The sequence below is a fragment of the Phyllostomus discolor genome, chromosome 8, assembly GCF_004126475.2.
Source record: "Phyllostomus discolor isolate MPI-MPIP mPhyDis1 chromosome 8, mPhyDis1.pri.v3, whole genome shotgun sequence".
Lineage (NCBI taxonomy): Eukaryota > Metazoa > Chordata > Mammalia > Chiroptera > Phyllostomidae > Phyllostomus > Phyllostomus discolor.
Genome location: NC_040910.2, coordinates 2,838,364 through 2,859,490, shown reverse-complemented (window position 1 = coordinate 2,859,490; position 21,127 = coordinate 2,838,364). Strand labels below are relative to the sequence as shown.

The following is a 21,127-nucleotide window of genomic DNA, read 5'->3' as shown; positions in this document are numbered from 1 at the left end:
GGTTGGGTATTAGCTGTGGGAGGAAACAAATTTGGAAAAAGAGACTAAAAATATTTAATAAGAAAATACCAGTTTGGAGAAATAAGCAAAACAGTTCATCTAATTGACAGAAATGGAACTTATTACGGTACATTTCATGTTTCTCCATATAAAACTGCTCCATTTATGTTGCTCTGCATAAAACTGACCCCTTAAAACTATCAAAAAATGGCAATTTTGCATGGTTCAAACCTACTAAGTATCGTGTCCACTGTATGAAAGACATGCATGCCTTTCCAGAACAACTTCAATGCTCATCAACTGAACTCTGCCATCCTTTCGGAATAGACACCCCCCAAAAAAACAAACCAAAAAAACACCCACCATCAATCTCTTAAGAGATTTTAAGTCCATATGGGGTGGCATGAAGCTTATAGATCTAATGAAGACCCAAGATAAAAGGGATAAAGCCTGAGAACCAATCATAATTGATTTACCTGTGACTGAAACTAAGGACTATGCTGAAGAGGCTGAAGTTATGGAACACATGGTTTCACTAAAGGAACACATCCTATCTTAAGGGCAAATAAACTGTTCCTTTTTCATCTAAGCATTGTATCAACAAATGTAAAGCTAAACAATCTTATGATCTTACTTCCCTACTCATCTAGATTATAAAGGATTGAGTCATATTTGGATCGATCTTACAGGACACTTGAAAATGAGTAATCTAAAGCATTTATGATACTCCTATTAAGCAGAATAACTCATTTACCACATTATTCCCTAACATGTCTAACATCATTCTGTATTTACATGTGGAGTTTGACACGAGAAATGTTTTAGTCACTGCTTTTTACTATCATGTTAACATGGTGATTGCAAATATTAGGGCACTCAATGTCTGTTGAATTAGCCAACAAATGAGTAAAAATTATTTGGTATTCTTGGATTATAATTTTTAATCAAAAAAACTTAAGTGAATATCAGGACACAATGTTGAATGTATTTTGCTGTGCGAATAGCTTTAATACAACTTAAAAGAATGAATTTCCTTTTAATCTACAAAAAGGGTAATGGCTTTCTCATGTTTGTAAAAATGAATACAAAATGGCTACATAATGGATAAGGTAATTATTCTTCCAAAAAATAAAACTTGAAACCCTCATGCTTCAATGTGATTTGACATGAATGTTTACAAATTTTTGGCAATCTCTAGACACTGCTGTTGCAAGATTCTGATTTGTAAGCTGAAAATCACTAATATGCTTTAAAATTTTTACTAGTCAAAACACACCCAAAAAGAAGAGAAGATTTTTAATGTGACAGTGGGTTGCCTAATTCACATACTAAATTGTTCTATACAGGGAGATTTCACAATCCAGGAGCCATAGCCATGTTGCTGTAAGTAGGATTTCAACAAAGTTTTAGCTTCTTGATAGGATCCAGACATACACTATAGAAAGAAAAAAATGGAATTATAGAACATAGGCAGAATTAGCTAATGAAAAGTAAGTAGCCCTAACCTTGTCTCTTTAATTTCACATTTTAAAAATTAAAATGTTTGAATTCCTATTTTTTCTCAATATTATTTTTGAAACTGAAAACTTTCCTTCCCCACACTCCTGAAAGAAATTTCTTAAACATTTTTGATTAAGAGTAATCACACTCACTACATAAAATGGGAAAAATAGATAAAACATAAAGAAGACAATAAAAACCACCTCTAATCCCCGAACTACAGATAACCGCCATTCACATTTGGGTTTACTTCCTATGTCAGCCTGGCTTCCTGGTGGTCGCCCTGCGTCTGCAGAGCTTCGGGACCAGCCGAGGGCTTCAGCAGGCCTCTGCGCTTGGGCAAACTCACACTGGTGAAGCTTCCAGCACCTTCACCGGTTCACTCTCCACTGGCTTCTCCCGGGTCTCCCTGCGCACAGGGGCAGTTTCTCAGGCAGCCAGGATACACAGAGGATCGGCCTCAGCCCTTCATGGCTCTTAAACTGCAAAATCTACCCAAGTCCCTGGCTGGCTCACCACTTGCCCCAAGCAGGACTGCACTTTTGATTTTTCCCATTAGTATCCTACCACTTGGACACTTTCAGCTGACAAAGCCCCAAATCAAGACTGCCCTCTAGTAGCAAATGCCCCGCTTTTGGGGGCATTCTCCCTCTGATAAAACTACAGTTCTTGCCATTTGAACTAGCAAAGAGGAAGAGGAGGGACAGGAATGGCCCCAGCAAAGGCGACACAAGCTCCTGTTTTGATCCTGAGTTTTAACCATTTTTCAACAATACACACTTCTCAGTGTGTTTTCTGCCTCTAGTCAATTTCCAAAGTCATGAAAAGAAGTCTTTTTGACTATTTGTCTAGTTTCATACTTGTTTTATAGGGATGATTTGCAATCTCTTTATGCTGCCAAAACCAGAAAATGTCCACATGAACTTTTACATTTATGACTGTGTGTATGTGCACACACACCTACATTGAGCACAACCGCTTCACAACTGTGGCCACACAGTCAGAGCACTAAGGTACCGGTGAGACTGAGAGATGCTCACATGATGCTACATCATTACTGAGACTGGAATTAGACGATCAGCGACAATTGGATACCTTGAGAGCATGGATGTCATATTATGAGAATATGGCTCATGTCATATTATGTGGAATAAAAAAACAGATTAAAAAAGATCATTATCCAGGATGAGCTTAGTATTTTAAAATCATGTGTACCCCAAAATTTATATGCATGACAAGAAACTGAAATAACATGCTTACAAGATTATTATATTCAACTAGTAGATGGGATTACAAGTAATATTTTTCCTCTATACTTTAAAAAAATTGCCAAATTATCCACTTAAACATGCATTATACTAAAAAAAATATTTTTAAAGAAAGAAAAAGGTTATCTACATCACCTATTTACTCAGGCCAAATTACAAGCTGGAATTAAAGCTGTTTCACAACTTTGATACAGAAAAATTAGTTTCTTTCGGTACCTTAATGTATTATTTTAGAACAGTTAACTTCTGTTGTTAGCAACAGTTAACATGCAAAACAGACGAAACTTTATTCCCATTGGTTGCTCTAGGCACGGACAGCAGGTTCTGAGCAATGCTGTCAAAGCACATGCCATACAAAGGACATACCATGGCTACTTCAAGTGACAACACTTACATACCTAGTTTTCTAGCACGTTTATTTAAAGTTAGGTTTACCATTACATGGCAATATCCTATATTCAAGACCTATTCAAACAAATTGTGCTTCACATAATCATGAAAATACACTATTTTTGTCTTAAATTACATTCCTACGATCACTGCACTCCTTTCAGGACTTACCTTAGCTGCATGATATGTACTAGCTTCCAGTACATCCTCTTTCTTTGCTTCCCCAGCAAGCAGGTTAAATCGACTTAACATTGCAGCCTTGCACAGCCGACTGGCCATGGACATGCCACTTTTAAACGGGGAGCTGAGACAAAAAGGAATGCAGCAGTCACAAGTCGTCACACAAGGACTTACTACGCAGGCAACTGCAGGGATTAAAATCTGCCCAGAATCAACAGTTCCTTATCTCAATTATGTACAATGCATACAGTGAAATTTTTATATACAATATTTGGAATATTTCATTACTTTCTGAAGTTAACTTTTTTTTCTTATTTTTTTTATTGTTATTAAAGTACGATTGTCTCCATCTTCCCCCTCCCCACTCCATCCCCACTCTCCCCACCTCCCACCCTCAATCCTTCCCACCTCTGGCTTTGTCCATGTGTCCTTTATACATGTTCTTTGATGACACTTCCTTTCCCCCGGTACCTCCTCCCCACTCCCCTTTAATGAAATTACAGTTTAAGTTATTATAGTATTTCATCAGAAATTAAAGTAGACAGTGGTTCTACTACTTGACTGACTGAAGTGGGGGCACGGGAACATTTTCTGGGATGACAGAAACACCCTGCATTTTGACTGGGGTGATGGCGGCACAGGTATGTACCTACGTTAGAATTCATGAAACTGCCCAGTGCATTTCACTGTGTATAAATTCTAACTCCCTGCTAAAGGAAAACATGCACACTTGAACCTACATATATGCGTGCAAGTATGTACATGTAGATGTATATATTTTCCTGTTTTTAATAAAAGTAGGTCCACATATCATGAACGTTTTGGTTATTGTAACTCCTTCCCTTATCTTCTCATTACTTGCTCTTATGATAGACTACAAAAATGGCCCAAATCCTTCATTTCTCTGTTTCCACACTCTCTACAATATCACCTTTCAGATTCACCCATCAATAAGCTCTCCCCTCCCCCCCGAACTTAGGCTACCTTTGGGACTGGCTGAGGCAGACACACTAGCCCATGTGCCAGCTCGGAGCTGGGGTCTCCGGAGGCGCTGTGTTCTCATTCTCTCGGTTCTCCCTCCTCTGCCACGGGAGCCAGCTGGGACACGCCTACCAGGCTGTGAGAGTGCAGGCGCCAGGCCCAGCCGTCCTGCTGAGACCCGCCAGGTGGACCTTTGGTTAACCTAGAGCTAACCCCAGACACATGGGGGAGCCCAACCAAATCAGCTCAGTGGGCCGCAGGACTTGTTGGCGGTAATGAATGATTGTTGTTTTAAGCCGCTCAACTACTGAGGTAGTTTGTGTGCAACAGAAGTTAATGTACACTCCTCTGTATGAAAGCTTCTGGTCTCTATATATTAATTTTCCACTGATTTTCATTCTTACAGTTTTTCAGATTATTCATTTGGCTTTTCAGGTATAGAATGGTATATATGCAAAGAGTAGTGATTTTACCTCTTTCTTTCCAATATTTTATATCTCATCTCTTTCTCTTGTCCAATTGCATGAAGTAAAATGTTAAGTAACAGCAATAACAGTAAACAATCGTGTGTGTCTAGATGTTAGTGAACATGACTCTGAGATTTCTTCATCAATCATGATACTTCTGGACTAATAAAGATACATTTTATCCTTAACAAAAAATCTATTCCCGTTTTATTATCTAGAATAGTTGTAGAGCTGTACTATATACCTTCTTAGAATTTATAGAGATATGGTTTTTTTCCCTAGATCAATTAATCTGACAAATTACACTAATAAGAGCTTCTAACCTAGTATTATTTTTATTATGTTACTACCCACATGTTCCTAGGGAAAAAACCCAATTGATATTGTTGTATAAAATACATTATTATTTTAATGTACTGCTCGATTCTGCTTCCTAATATTTTATTTAGCAATTTTCCTCAGATATAAAAGTGAGCTTGCTCTGCAACTCTGGCAGGGAGGAGCAGCAATCTTCTATTATACTCAAGAATCACTGATACACGATTAATAAAAGCATATTAATGTTCTCCTTTTTAGATAATGCTGGAAATTTGTGCTATTTAAAGGTTTACAAAATTCCTCTGAGCCACTTCAGAAAGGTGCTTTCTCTGAGGAAGAGTTAGGATACCTTCTTGATAACTTCCTCATGAAAATAATCTATTTAGATTTTTCCTTCTTTTGTACCAGTTTTAGAATTTTTTTCCTAGAAATTTACGCATTTTAACCCAGATTTTCAAATACATTAGGGTGGTCGAGCAAAGAAGTGTCTTATAATTCTTTTAACTTCCTGTTTCTGAGTAATTATTCCCTAATTCATTATTTTACAAGAGATTAGCTAGTGATTTTTTTTCCACAAAACCAGTTTATGATTACTTCTTTCTGTTCTCTAGTGCTTAACATTCTTGTTTCATGAATTTCTTCATTCTGCTCATTTCCATTATTTGCTGACATAAGCATTTAAAATGCTGGCTTTTCCAGCAGCTTTGCTTTAGCTGCACACCCTACAAGTTCTGATATGTAATGCTTTTACTAGCCTTGTTTCCCACATATTCTGCAGTTGCATTTTATATTTCCTCTTTGAACCAAAAGTTATAGAGCCGTTCCATGGTCATGAAATGACACTTGGAGAAACACAGGTCCTGGAAACTGATTTTGAAAGCTGGCTCCACCACTTTTACAGCTTCAGTAAGTTATATAATTTCTCTAGGCCTGTCTTCTCTTCAGGAAAAAAAACACATTTTTTTAAATTAATACACTGCCTACAGCATAGTCATCACATTCAATTAATGATATCTATTACTGTTATTGTTCAAAATTCAAATAATCGTATCCAAAAAAGTTAGAATAAAAACTTGTATTAAAATGTGCTCTGTGTAATATGTCATTTTTAAAGAAATTAACTATGCTGACCTCTCAGTGATCTTCCCACTCAGGCCATCCACAATCTCCAAAGAAACATCTCCTTGTGCCCAGTTCAGACTCAAGAACCTACAGTCCACATCGGGCTGGAGCAGAAACGCAGAAGGCACTAGGCTGATGTGAGGTCGGTTGACCAGGTAAAACATGGGAAGTTTTGCCGTGAGTGCGTCATCCACACGGTGCTTGATGGCGATTTCTAAGCCTCTTGTGTCACTGCAGTTCTCATCCCCTGGAGGACAAAAACAGAACAAACACTACCGATATCAGAGACGCCCCCCAAAATCCACTGAGGAGTCTCACATCCACTTCCTTATCCCTTACCCTGCAACCTGCCCTCCCCTCCTGCTCTCGGGCAGCTACTTCCATATTCCCAACCAGAACCAGGGCAAAGCAATGACAGTCAGAGTCTCCATTCAAAAAAGAATCCCCCCAGAGAAGGATGAATTAGCATCCCAGTGAATAAAAGCAAAGAGCCAGAGCTGATGCAGAAGGAAACTGGTCCTTTTCACAGGGCTTGCCAGAGAGAACTGGCTCCTTCTGTCTGGATTTCTCAGAATCCAGCATGAAGGCAGCAGCACATACGCAGCATTTAAATATGCTGAGAAAAAGTTAGTGAAAGTATGTTCCTTTTCCATACTCAAGGGCCACAAACTGCAACTGTTCCAGCATCACAACAGTCTAGATTCACAACACAAAGTTTTTTTAAAGATAATCATTTCTGATTGAAATTGCAGGCAATACCAAAACTTAGAGTTTTCAGATAAAATAATTGTTGAAGAGAGCTCAAAAAGATAGTGGGTTTAGTAGAATGTACGGGCTGTGCCAAACTTAGCATAGAAGTCAGGGAGTAGTCATTCCTATTCAATAGTGAGTCACTAATTGAATCACTATTCACTAATCAGTGATTCTACAGCAGCAGATCTCTTTTTGCCTTGGAGTGCTGGAGGTTTTCACAACAAGAGAACCTTGTTGGTACCACGAGACCTATTTCACAAATAAAGCTTTGTGTCCACATCACTGGAGGAGTCGACTCAGTCACTAGACTCACACTCATGACTATCTGGGAACTAGAATGCGATGTAAAAAGAACCCGAGTCGCTTCTGACACCTTCATCCTAAGCACGCCTTTGAATGTTTCAAATCAAGAGATACTGACAGATGAAGGCTAGTCAAGGATACACTTGAGCACCGAAAGAAGTTGGGAAGACATAAGGTTTGTGGTATAGTCATTATTTCTGCAATGAACAGAAGACATGAATTCAAAAGAAAACGTTAGATATTGTTTATGCACTGTCCTACAGACTAAATGTGTCCCTACAAAATGCACTGGCTTGCCCTGGCTGGTATGGCTCAGTAGACTTGAGTGCCGACCTGTGAACCAAAGGGTGGCCGGTTCGATTTCCAGTCAGGGCACATGCCTGGGTTGAGGGCCAGGTCCCCAGTATGAAAAATGCAAAAGGCAACCACACATTGGTGTTTCTCTGCCTCTCTCTCTCCCTCTTCTACTTGCTCTAAAAATAAAAAATATTAAAAAAAATGTTACCCAGGTGATAATCTAAAGCTTGCACATGGTGTAACTGTTACCAAAATTTAACAGACAGCAAAAAAGCCACATAATGGTGGTGCTTAAATTGATCCACAGGAGTACCTGCAGCTGTGAAATAACTAGGACTTGACAAAAACTACAGAAATGAGCTCCAAAAGTGTTTGTCACTGAAATAAGTTTGGCAAGCCACTGAAATATAAATACAGCATTCTGTAATATTCCCCGCCAAAGAAAGATAATTTACTGATTCACCTTATTGATTTTGTGTTCTACTTACCTCCTACTCAGAGGACGGAGATCATAACCAAATGTATGAAAAAGACAAAGGTAGGACAGAACCAAAACAGGCATTTAGTATCATTCTTGTTTCAGGGATAACTAAATATAAGCTATTAGATTTGAGAAGTTCAAGGAAACATCTTCCAAAAGAAAGTAAAAACTTAACATTGTGTAAATTAAAATTTAAGTTCCAGACAGAGCACATCTAATTGGCAAACCAAAGTATTAAGTCTCGGCCTCTTGCAGGATGATGAAAGCTACATTATACTAAGTGTGAAATAATCACAGAAGAGTGGATCTGTTTTCTTCCCTGAAATACAGTGGCACATACGGACAGCCCGAGTTTACGCTGACGAACACTGTATTTCCTTGTAGGAGCGCCAGGAGGCACGGGGCGCACTCACCGACAAGAACGCCGCTGACATAGACCGGCTGTATGAAGTGACTCAGCAGTGCCCCCTGGACACCGAGCACTTCCCATTTCATCAATTTGTCACTGGCAGACATACTGCTTACTCTGTTGGCAACATCTGCAGGACAGTAGACAGTCAGGTAAATTTTGCCTTCAACAGCCACATGGAGACTCAGTTCTTCATTGGCTTCAAATGCAGATATTGAATGTGGATTAAGACGCCTGGAAAAAGAAAGTTTCTTCCTTTAACAAAGTTGACAAGGTAAAAGCCACATGTATGTAAGAACTGATCGCAAACACGTGTAACTGGCCAGCATACATTTAATTCAGCACCAGAGGCAGATGCAAACCCAAACCGAGGCAGGAATGCAGTGGTTTGCTTCCAAACATTCTTTATGTGCCTTAAAATCAAATGAAAACCTAACTTTTTGTACTTACTACAGTTTCAAAAACGAAATTTTTTTGTACAAAAATTTTTAAAAACTACAAAATGAAGTAATAAAAAAACAAAAACTGACAGTCTTTATTTAAGACTCATCTCCAACACAATGTTAAAACAATAAATCTAAAATTATTTTTCTTGAGGTTTCTCTCCAGAAACAACCATTGCCTTTGCTTTCAAAGGTGTGAGAATAGTTTTTAACAAAATATTAACCATGGTTTTCTGCAGATGATTGGACTTGAAGTGAATTTTACTTTCTTTTTTTGTGCTTCTCTGTATTAATTTTCAGGCTAAGGTTACCCACTCAAGATAATGAAATGTTGGCCATATACTCACCAGAAAAACAACTCATTCCTTAACTCCTATGTTACTACTGTGTGAATAGTGCACAAAGCCACAGTTTTCTGAAATTTATGTTAAAACTGGAGATTTTCAATAGCACAGAAAAGCAAGCGCTGAAGTGCACCAATATTTAAGTAGCAGCAATAGATCGGACTGAGTAGAGGGAGGGAGGCAGGCAGAATTTGTGGCCTCTTGCAGTCCACAGATACAACATCCCATGGCTAGAGGGGAATATGTGAGAGATGATGTGACCTGCTGTCCCGCGGAAGGGACTCAGAACAGCCAACACGGCCACCCCAGCTGCTCTTAGAAACGACTCCTGTGGTACTTACAGCTGTGACTTGATTTGGGCTGATCCTTTAGGCAGCTGGTTCATGTAGAGGTAAATGTTGATGTTCTGTTTGACAGTGAGTAAATTTGAAGCTGGCTCAGTACAAAATATTGATTTTTCCATCATAGCAGGATTTTTGCTGTAGAAGAGTAGAAGTTGTCTGTAAAAGTACCTAAAATAAATGAATGACGTCACCAAGTCATACAGCTTAAAATTATCTCAATGAGCACCACGTCCCCGTGTGTGATGAGCAGTGTCCCTGTACGTCAGCACGCTCATTAATAAGAACTCCTCAGAGCCAGGCCCTCGAGAAGGCCTCAGCCGGGACCCCGCTGCCCCGGGACCCGTGGTAAAGTACCCTGCACTCCTCCACTGCCGCCCCACTCCCCTCCCGCACGCAGAAGACCCGTTTTCTTCCTGACCCCTCCCCTCCCTCCCTCCCGTCACAGATTTTAGAGACCAAAACCCAAGAGCACAGGAATGATACAGGGAGGACCGCAGCTGTATTAAGAATGAAGGTCTCCTGAAAGACACCACTAATCAAGTGTCTTTCACTGCTGGCCTCTCTCTCCTGCCTGTTACTGACCCGCTTGTAAGGAGTGGAGGGACTGATGAGTTCAGAAAAAGAAACCAGGTGTGCTCACCTCACCCCCTCTCTCTCTTTGAGGTCTGTCAGCCTAAAGGTGACCTTACCTACACTGTTACATGGTAAACCTGCACAGACCTCCTGAATGGACACCCATCCAACTCCCGTACTGCTCTGGACAAGCATGGCAAACTGAGAGGTGAAATACTACCAAGCCTACATGGTCCACATGTAAAGCTATACTCCCCAATTACTTTCATCAGTAATAAGGATGGTATTTTTATCTTGGAGAAAAAAGGTTGTAGGACCCTTACAACTGGATTCTTAAGGTCTTGTTATTAAAGCCACTAAACCCCACAGATTGGACACTGCAGTCCCTACGAGGAGGCTTCCAAAAGTAACATGGAAACAATCAGATCAGACGGCTTGGATAAGAGACTGTCACATCCCTGGCTCAGAGAGCAGTGAAACTCCATTTGCAAATAAAGACAAACACAGACGGCTCTTTTTAGGCTGGAAGCATTAACGTCTGGCGGCATGAACTGTGTTTACTACCTTACCTCAGGAGAGACCTTCTTGCCGTAACCACAGCATGCGTGTCGTGCAACACTCTTCCGTCCGGCTTAATGCACTGGCTGTAGTTGTACTCGCCTGTGCCGAGAGCCACCACTTCGTGCCGTCCGGCTGCAGGGGGCAGGGACAGCAGCAGGTTATTTATTCTGCCTCCCTCTGCCCCAGGTCCGACCACCACACCTCCAGCTGAGCGTTTTACAGTCAGTAAAATATACAGTCCAAAGTCACAGAAAAATAATTCTACAATTTCAAATAAGGGTTTGAGAGTCTTCAACAGCTCAATTAAAACAGCATGTTTTGTATTATGCTATTTTATCTAAATTTTTACAAGCACTAGAATCACCCGATATCCTTCTCCATCGAGATTGATTTTGCCTGCTAAGATGTCACTTGCCCTTCTACTTCTGTAAAGCAAATTATAGAATGCCTCTATTTTTTTCTTAATGCACTCAAACTCACCACACCAACTTCTCATTTCTTTGTTCTGAAACTTTTTTTTTTGAGGAAACAAGCACCTTGTTTTCTTCCCAGTCTTGCTCCATTTCCTTTTGCTGCGTCTTGAGATTTCCTTGACAGTACGCTCCCAGGAGACACTGCTCCCCTTTCCTTTTGCATTAACTATGGGAGGGGGGCTTCCCATGCCTACTTCATCTCTCTCTATTCCGTCCATATTCTCCTCTGATTATCTTGCTTATTCTTTTACTTTGGTGTTGATGATTTGAGAAACATCTATCCTTAGTCTTTCAAGCGAAGTTCAGTTTCACATTTACAATTACCTAAGGGACTTTGATTAATTCAACAAAACTTGTTGAGGCCCTAACAAGTACCAGGCACGGAAGTGGACGCTGGGAATGAAAGGCTGAGCCAGATCCCCTCATGAAGCTTCTAACAGGAGACAGAAAGAAGACTGAATAAGCCACGAACTATGATCAAAGCCTTGAAGGAAACAAACACGGGCCTAATGCAAAGACTGGAGAGGGAAATGCTACCGCGCGCAGACCCTCAGACCGCGTGCACAGTCCTCCCCTCCAACACTGGAAGTCTCAGGAGGTGGCGCCAGCAGCACAGTGGGGAGGGAATGGTATTTCAGTCACTTAGAAATAGCTGCTGCAGACCCAGGCCTGACGGAGACCAGTGTGGCTGCTTCGGGAGAGGGCCACGAAGGGCATGGCATCAGAGGAGGTGAGAGAAGGAGGCATCGTGAGCCGTACTAAGGAAGCTGTGGATGTCACCCGGGAGCTACGGCAAAGCCACTGAAGCTAAGGAGCAAACAGCATATTGGGTCACATTCTCTGTGTGGAGGATACGGTATGCAGGATCCAAGAACCTGAATGAGGGGCCTGGCACAGTAGCCTAGGTAAGAAGCAATGACTTCAGTCTCAAATGATGGAGGTTAAATGGCAAAGAATGACCAGGTCTGAGATGGAGTTTGGGGATATAATCAAAAGGACCCAGAGATAAATTACACGGTGTTGGAGAAAGGGACCAAGAATGGATGACTCAGATTTTCAGTCTGGCTGAGCAACTGGGTGAATGCTGGGTACTGAGATGGAGGGTGTCAGAGGAGGGGAGGGACCAGATGGGAAAAAGAAAGTTCTGTGACCTCCAGTGTGGCTGCTCCATCCATAAGGGGGGCGGGCGGTGGTAAAAGGGAAAGTCCTGGGATGGTGATGCAAGTTCTGACTTACGAAGGGCAACAGCGTGGTCAAGAATTCAGCTTCTTTCTCAACCTGTAACTCAACCTGCAATGTTTCATGCAGGCATTAGTGTCTGATGATGCAGAGAAAGAGGGATAACCAAAAAGAAGGAATCAAGATGGGAGGGGACAGAATCAGCATTTAAGGGGCGGGATTAATCTTTTGGAGGAGACCCTTCCTCTACAGTGGAGAAGATGGACACGAGAGCAGGAAAGGACACAGACTTGGTGGCAGCGGAGAGAAGCAAGCTTGGATTTGATAGCTTCCTGCAGACCGATTAAAAATTAGTTTCTTGCAGACCGATTAAAAACTATGAGATGAGGCCACCAGGTGACAAGGATGGAAGAGAGGTCTCGGGGTATTTGGGAACAAAGGAAAAGTGTGCAACAGTCATCACACTGGGCATGCGTGACCAATCCTGCCAGACAGGCTGGCTGGGGAGTGAAAGCACCCATGTGAGGTCTCCAACCACACAGTTTAAGTGTGTACTGATTGTGTGAGTTGTCCCAGGAACACCCACGTGGTTTTCCTCAGGCTTTCATCCTGTTTCTAACTTCTTCTCTCCCATGCTCTCGCCACACAGCTTCATGTCAGCCTCCCTGTGTGTATGGAAACACCTTTCTCCCATGTAAACATCACATGTTTTTTAAAAGCACTTTTTCTCCTCCTGTTCACGTCTATCTCAACTCTCATATTGTACTCCATTAGCTGTGATTCCCTAATTCAGATCCAATCCTTATATTTGTAGCAAATTGTTTGTTGCCCATTATTGCTTAAACATCAATTATCTTAATCATCGCAAACATAGTTTATTAAGCCGTTACTAAATGCCAAGTATTAGGCTAAGTACTTTATTTACATTATCATATCCAATCCTAACAACTCCATGAAGTAGAAGTCGTTACAATTTCGACTTTTAAGAAATGAGAAGAAAATTGAAGCAGAGAGATGTTAAGCATGTAACCTGCCCAATGAAGCGGCAGAGCTGAATCTGACATTCCCAACAACCACGGCACATTATCAATCCCTGTTGAAACTCTTTCACAGCTCACTACCAACCTCATTAAATCTGACTTCTGGCTGGCTTTTAAGCCCCCCATAAGCAGGTGACATCTCACCAAACTGCTTGCTTTGTATCACTCCACAGACAGACTCTTCTGCATGCACCACCGAGTTCTCCCCCTGCTGCTCTCTCCCCTCTCTGTGTCTGCCTGCCTCTCCCTCCAAGAACATCTTCCTTCCCTCTATTCGTCCAACTGCGCTAGCCCTTAAAGGGCCAGCTGAAGTGTTACCTGCCCCAAACAACTTAACCGTATCAGTTCCTTCCTATGAATTCTTATGCATTTGTGGATTACAGAAAACAATTTTTACCTTTTGTTCACCTTTGACTTAAGAATGGAGACCAAATCTAAAATTGTTTTATATCATCTTTAATACTTTATTCAGAGATGACTATACAATCCAAAGACTTTTAATTAATGGTCAAAAACACTAAAAAGTAAATAAATAAAATGTAATTGAATCACATATAATATCTACATGAAAAACCAGAGGGTTCGTGATTTTTTCATATACTGACAATTTATTTGAAAACAAATAAAGTCTGTTAATCCATACAGAGCCCTTCTCAATGTTTGTTATAATGGAGGTTAGATCAGAATTACTGTTTAAAATGCTAGGCATTTTACCATTTTGCAGTTCTCTACCATTTCCTGCTAAGTATACGTCACCTTTGTGAAGAGAATCTCTGTTTAACAACCCACACCTATTAGAAAAGGCCACTTCAATAAAACACTATTGTCAATGGGAGCAAAGACAATTAATTAAAATACGATTATAGTATAGTTTGGATCATTAAGATATCTAATAGCTTTTTTACACACCAACACATCCCAAATATTTGGACTTACCTCTTTCAGTTATAAAAGCAGCCAATGAGTTGCTACATTTCAGATATTCTGAATGACTAGAAATTAGTTGATTAAACGTCTCTTTAACAATATGAGAAATCTTTGCATACTGCTTGTGTCTCCCTTCTGGAAAACAAAACAATCAAATGCAATATGAATTTGAACATTGTGTTTTCTCTCAGAGGCCTCTATTATTCATATTATAGTTTCACAATTGGATGAGTTAATAATTTATAAAGATATATTCTTATATATCTTTATATTGTCATGTAACTTTGACAGTGTCATGTCTTTATATTCTATCATGTAACTTCATGACAGAAAGTTTATATTTCTGTCATGATTGAGCTTTTAAAGTATTTAACTTGTAGTTTTCTTGGTCTTGAGTGACAAGTAACTACCATTAAGAAATGAACAAATTAACTGACATCAATTTCCAAACAAACACCAGAAAGCCATTGCTTTTTATTAATGACAAGACTACCAATGACAAGGAATAGAATTCTCAAAACAGCAGTTACATGAAACTGACGAACTATCTCCTTAGAGAAAATATGACAGGTTTGAATAAAATATTAATGTTTATTCTCATACTTGTGCATATTTTAATTATATGTTGTTATTGGGTTGGCCAAAAAGTCTGTTACAATTTTTCCATTTAAAAAAAAAGACGTTTCATTTTCACCAATAACTTTATTGATCTGGATATTCTTAGTATGTCGGCTGTCTCCCACCATTGGCTTCTAGTGGGTAGAGGCCGGGGGAGCTGCTAAACATCCTCCAACGCATAAGACAGCCCCACAGCAAAGAATCATTTGGCCACAATGTCAATAGTACCAAGAAACTCTGCAAACCACTCTTGACATGTTCAGTCAGTCACAGCACCTTCTCCATACACTGCACAAATCTTTTTTTGTGTTTCAGTTGCATTTTTACCTTTTTTGAAATAGTAAAGCAAAATACATTGAAAACATGTTATTTTCTTCCATCTTTACTATTAAAATGGCTGCACAAAAATTCACCAATTTTGGTTAGTTTTTTTATAAATACACGCTGATATGACAGCTGTCACAATACAATCTAACAAAAATTGTTTCCAGTGAAGTTAAAGATACCATCGTAGGGAAAAAACGTAACTGGACTTTTTGGCCAACCTGATGCAATTTTTAGTTAAGTTACCCTTCTAAAACAGAACACTACAAAGGGCTTTCCTACCATAGTGCACTTTTGAAACATATGCTGGCTCGGGCGAAGCAACAGGTTCTGCAGGGATGGGGGGAGGACCTGCGAACAAAGCCAACAGAGAAGCAAACATAAGGCGTCACTGTTCCAAGAGCCAGTAGCTCACTACTCTGTGGTAAAACGGCAGTCCAAGAAGGACTAGTTTGTGCGCCTCTGCGAACTCCAGACCATCAAATACCACTGACTAAGTCTCGAGGAAGGTCCTTCCTATCTGAAGTCAATTACACAAGTGCATTTCTGGGTTTCCTAATCTCATGCTACTATAAAGCTTGCTTTGTAACAGTTACCATGTTATGAGAAAATGTTCAAATGAAATCGTGTTTTAAATGCTTAAGAACAATTTCCTATTTACAGTAATACTGTGTAAAACATTTAAAACTAATATAGTTTATTAAAAATTGAGTAAGCAAAAATGATCATTTTTAGTGTTATTTTGACTAGAGTGTTTTCTAGAGGAATACTACATGCAAAGTTTTTTACGTTTTTAGTCCAATGGCTTTGCAATTTGGTTCCAAAGTTAGGAAATCCAGGAAAAACAAGAAAACATGACATTAAACCAAGAGGTAAACCAAAATGTAACGTAACATGAAATGAACACATGCTTACTATGCCAGCTTTTGTAACAGGTTAACATGTTCCCCAAATTGATGTTTACTGGGAAGGCCTATCATTTGACTGTGTGTTATTCACACACTCTGCCGAAGGGTTTTGCGTGTCAGTCACAGGAGGCAGGTACTACCAGTGGCCCCACTTTTCAAATGACAAAAACCTAGGCTTTAGAGAGCAAGTATTTTGTCTTCCCAGCATCAACAGTCCAACCTGAGCAATCCAATTCTGCAGTTTACACTCTTAGCATATTTGCTATGCTACTTTAGGCTGTTATTTTCTCAAATAATTCCAGCATTACTGAATTGAACACAGGCAAATGTCACAAAAATTGCATTGAAAACCTCTAAGTATTAAAAGCACAGTATTAAATGAAAACTAAGAATCCAGTAAATTACAGAGAAAAGCAAGTTTCAGGGCTGGAACCCACTGACAATCTGACAAGTTATCAGACAGTTTAGCAACATGTTTTTCTCTTTTGGGATTGAAAAAGAGATGTATCCCTCTTTTTGTATCCCTCCATTGGGAGGGATGTATCCCTCTTTTTGGGATACATCAGAACAATTTTAACTATTAAATACATCAGCAATCAAACAGCAATGGTAAGGAGATTTTCCAAATCCTCTCACTTCTACCTTGTAGCTGCCCAGTAACTCTTCATTAACATAACATCCTCCAGGTGATTCCTTCTAAGAAAATAACATCGTACTAATGCTTTACAATCAAGGTATGTACCTGAGGCTTCCAAATGTCTTGGTTCAGGCTCATCCAGCTGTAGGAGCTCATCAAGAGCTAATTTGGCTGCATTGGATCTCGACTCCTTTTTATTCTGCCCCAGTCCAGTCTTGTACTGAATACCATCCACCACAGCACAGAAAGCAAAATACGGTCCCAAAACGTTTCCTTGAAAAAGAACTCAGAGTGAATGCTGCAGGACTTCACAGCATGAACCCGCAAAAGGGATTCGGCACACAGGGCAGCGTCGAAGAACCACCAGGGGGAACGAGCTGTCTCGGCTTGTCCGCCTTTCTGCAGGGCCAGCACAGGGTCCGAGGGAAGCTGCTGGCTCCTGGGACCAGTTCCGAGGAGTCCCTCGAGCAGCTGGCCGCCACACTCGGCAGTAGGGCCCGCTTTAACGACAGGAGTGACGGCAGCTGGCACAGTGCCAGGCAGTGCTAAGCCTCCAAAAGTATCTGCCAAATGACCAGGGACAGGCCAAAGGCAGAGCCTCTGGCAACCCCTCTCTTCCTGCCAACTTCAATACCAGTAAAATGGCCTTTCTCCCGCCCTCCAAGTGCCCTGATACTCTCAAAGCCCCAGGACGGAGGGGAGGCCTTTGAAGAAACCCCGTGCCGCTCTCAGGGCGTCACAGAAAGCAGCTCAGCCCACCACAGTCGTCGGCAGGTGAAAGGGATTCACAGGGAAAACCAAACAAAAGAATTAAAATAAATGTACAGTCATCCAAAATTCCTACAAGGATCACCTTTGCACCATTACTTTGACCAGATTTCACTTTTGCCTGATAAAAACTGAAATGGAACCATTTCCTAAATTCTCAGGCTAAGGAGTTTCCTGGTTCCAGTCCTACTTGCTGGTGCTCAGACCTGAGGAGGCCTTTAGGAGACGCCGGTCGCTACTCTGGTTATGGATGCTGAGCACAACGTCACCCCGCACCAGCCTCCTTATCATCACCTCATCTTCTAGAACAGTCCGTGCACTGCTGGTTGTTAAGTGCCTCAGGTTCCAAGCAACTGCCGGCTGCACCTGGGAAAGCTGCTGCCCCCGTTTCTTCCCCCAGGACCACCTGGGCTCCAGTCCAGGTTGGCCACACCTGAAAATGCTATTTGTACTTAACAAGAGGCCCAGATGGCTCCTATAGGTGAGACACGCCTGACGGATCCCTTCACGAGGGCTGTCGAGGGCTGTCGGAGCCCCAACACACCCGAGACTCTGGAGCTCCGGAGCGAATGGATCTGAGTCACCTGTGGAGCACGTGCAAAGCACTGATACTCTGGTCTCACCACCAGACCCACTGAATCACAGTGACCAGTTGGTACTCTGCACGTTCGATGAACTCCACTCACAATCAGTGGGCTGTGTTTTACATAGTGTTTGCTCAGCTCAGTGAAGATGCGCCCCAATCAATTCTTTTCTTCCTGTGAGCCATAGTTTACCTTTCCCAAGGGCAGTCTGAGAAGAACGGAGGAAGGCCGCTGGTTACACAGAAACTAGGCCCCCAGTCCTGATCACACGAAGTAACCCAACGAACAGTGGCGGACCACTCACAATCAGAACTCCCTCCCACTCGGAGACCCTATCTGCCCACGTGCGCACTCAGTGTGACAGACCGCCGGCGCCTCTCGGGAGCACTTCCCCTGTCCCTCCACTCCCCTGAAGTGCCTCCTGGTCGCTGGGCACGGGTGACGCAACCAGAGGCTACTTCCCACCTGTGGCTGGTCTGCACGCCTCGGCCTTCCGTGGGCACGTGTGGTGACAGAGGCTGCTGGGTGCAGCCGTTTGGAGACAGCTGAGAGGAAACAGTCACAGACAAGCCTGCAAACGACTATGTGCTTTTTCGACCTGTGATCCCTGAATCTCAGAAGCCAAATTTGACCATAATTTGTTAGGCATCAACCTCACAGAATCCTGTTCATGAGATAATCATAATCCAAATATTTAATATCCCTAAAAAGCATCTTTATTCTACATGTATTTACAAACAAGAATCACGCACGAGGCTGATGAGATTTCAGTTCAACAAGCCATACACAGAAAAGTTAAATGCTATGGTTATAAATATTTTGAGTGAGTTATCTACAGATTCTCAAAAAGCTGAATATTGATGTAAATTTTCTGGAATATACTAGTAAAAAATACTAGTAGTTACCTAGCTGTAACATCATGTGAATACAGAAAACCATCAAATTCAGCACCATTTGCCTGTGCTGCTTTCAACAGGAGGCCCCCGCCCCCACCCTAAATAAGCAGAGGCGGCTTTCACTTGCCTGTTGTTACTGTTTCCTTAAGGTCAAGCTGAACCCGCTGCATCTGTGCAAACTGGTGCAAGGCCGACACGGGGTTAATCTCTCCACGCTTGTATTTCATTATAAACTCCTTAGGTATTTTTTTTGGAGGAAGAACAGGGTTTGAAATAGATGCAAGACCTTTGGAAAGCAATGGTTCTGGGAAATTACCTGAAAACAAATGTTACACTAGTCAATTTGGTAAATTAAAAAAAATAAAGTGAGCAGAAGCACTAACCCCTCCTCTAAAGGGGAAGACTGTCCCTGACACGCTTAGTCTCCTGTGTTTTCCTTACACCCACGAGTCTGCTGAACAACCCGGGCACAAACGCCCAGTGCACGCACTCTCGGGGTCCTGAGACTAATTTGCAAAGAAGGGCTCTGGCCGCCGCGTCCCCAGCGACGAAGGAGCACGGCATTCCAGGGACGCGGAGGTCTGCGGAGGCTCCGCAAGCCCTTCGTCCCCGCGGCACCACTGATGCCTGCGAAGGAGCAGACACAGGCCTGCGGCTAGGCCCGCGTCTCTGGTTTCCCACCTGGCTTCGCACTGTCCTCCGCGCTGGATTCAGCCCGACTGTTAAAGGGCGCTTGGCCCTGCTGCACGCGGCACGCTCCGCCGAGCGACCTGCGGAGCACAGCCCGGAGGGGCCGCAGCCTCACCTGGCGCCGGCTAGACACCCCCGACCCGGGGGGAGAGCCGGCAGTGAAACGCACCTGCGCAGCCAGGCGAGCGGCGTCCACGGGCCGAGCTCCGGGTGGGGCCCAGCCGCAGCTGCCGGGGGGCGGCCGACCAGGCTGTCGCGTTTATCCCGTAAAACCACCTCCCTTTCCCCGGTGTTACCGACTTGGATACTTGGAGCACCGCGACGATGTCCTGCTGTTGGCTTCCGGTGGCCGGAGGCCAGGGACAGCCCCGCAGCAAAAAAACTTTCCCCAAAACGCCAGCGGCACCAAGGAACGGCCGGACACCACTTGCGGCAGTCCCGCCAGCCACAGCCCCCCCCGCCCCCCACGGCACAAATCTGTTGCCCTCGGGTGCATCCGCACCCCCCTCCGAGCAAGCACAACAAGCAAACAATGTTGCGCGTTCCCTCTCGCCCGCCGTGTGAAACGGCTGCGCGGCAACGCGCCGGGTGCGACGGATGCAGCGTTAGAAAACCGCGCGCCGACGGGGCGGCCGTGGCGACACCGCGGGGCGGGGCGGGGCGGCGGCCGGCGAAGGGAAAGCCCGCTGCGCGCCCCCGGGGCGCCCCGCGGGGACGGACCGGACGGACCCGAGGGACCCGCCCGCAGCGCGGGGGCTCGGGAGGGACGCGTACCCGTCACCGGTGTGACCTTGGACGCCAGGCGGGCCAGGCCGTCGCTGTCGGCCGAGGAGGGCGCGGCGGGCGGCGGCGCCGGCGGCGGGGCCGGCAGGTTCTTCTTCAGCATCTGCGCGAAGCTGGGGACGCGGTCGCTCTGGAACCTGCCATTGCCGGCCGACATGGTCTCGCCTGCGGGCGGCGGGGAACAGGGCGGCTCAGGGCGGCACACGCGCCGGCCGGCCGCCGCTCTAACCGACGTGGCGGCAGCTGCGGCACCGGTCTCGGGGGACAAGGGGGCCGGGCCCGGGGCGGGGGGAGGCCGGGGCCCTCGGGGTCCGGGAAAGAGCGGGACGCGCCGCGGCCGTTGAGGGCGGTCTCCCCCGCTCCCGCCAACGCCCACCCACCGAAAGCGTCCTCCCTGCCCTGCGGCCCGACTCTGCGGGCGGAAAGCTGAGGCCGGGCCACGGCCCGCGGGCTCGCCGGCCGACGCTGGTGCTTCGCCCCGCTCCTCGCCTCAACCTCTCCCGTCTGGCCTCTGTGAGGGAGCCACGCGGCCGGCGCCCGCTGCCGCGCTCAAGAGCGCTCTCGCG

The 21,127-nt window shown here is 43.7% G+C and overlaps 1 protein-coding gene across 1 annotated transcript; it reads right to left on the bottom strand.

Annotated features, from left to right (window-relative positions):
• Window positions 1-1,082: 1,082 nt before the first annotated feature.
• On the bottom strand, window positions 1,083-20,718 carry ADAD1 (adenosine deaminase domain containing 1). The gene is made up of 11 exons (XM_028521226.2): window positions 20,553-20,718; window positions 19,216-19,404; window positions 16,946-17,113; window positions 15,578-15,646; window positions 14,363-14,488; window positions 10,743-10,866; window positions 9,598-9,768; window positions 8,474-8,703; window positions 6,236-6,473; window positions 3,330-3,462; window positions 1,083-1,435 (listed from the first exon to the last, which is right to left on the bottom strand). Exons 1-11 carry the CDS (start codon window positions 20,716-20,718, stop codon window positions 1,322-1,324), a joined length of 1,728 nt encoding a protein of 575 aa, XP_028377027.1. The 3' UTR covers window positions 1,083-1,321.
• Window positions 20,719-21,127: the final 409 nt, after the last annotated feature.

Coding starts and splice junctions, on each gene's coding strand:
- ADAD1 (XM_028521226.2), bottom strand. CDS start 20,718: ATGTCGGCCGGCAATGGCAGGTTCCAGAGCGACCGCGTCCCCAGCTTC. Junction 17,114..19,215: donor TAAGGAAACAGTAACAACAG/GCAAGTGAAAGC, acceptor TTCTTTTTCAAG/GAAACGTTTTGGGACCGTAT. Junction 6,474..8,473: donor TGTCAGCGGCGTTCTTGTCG/GTGAGTGCGCCC, acceptor TTTGTCCTCCAG/GGGATGAGAACTGCAGTGAC.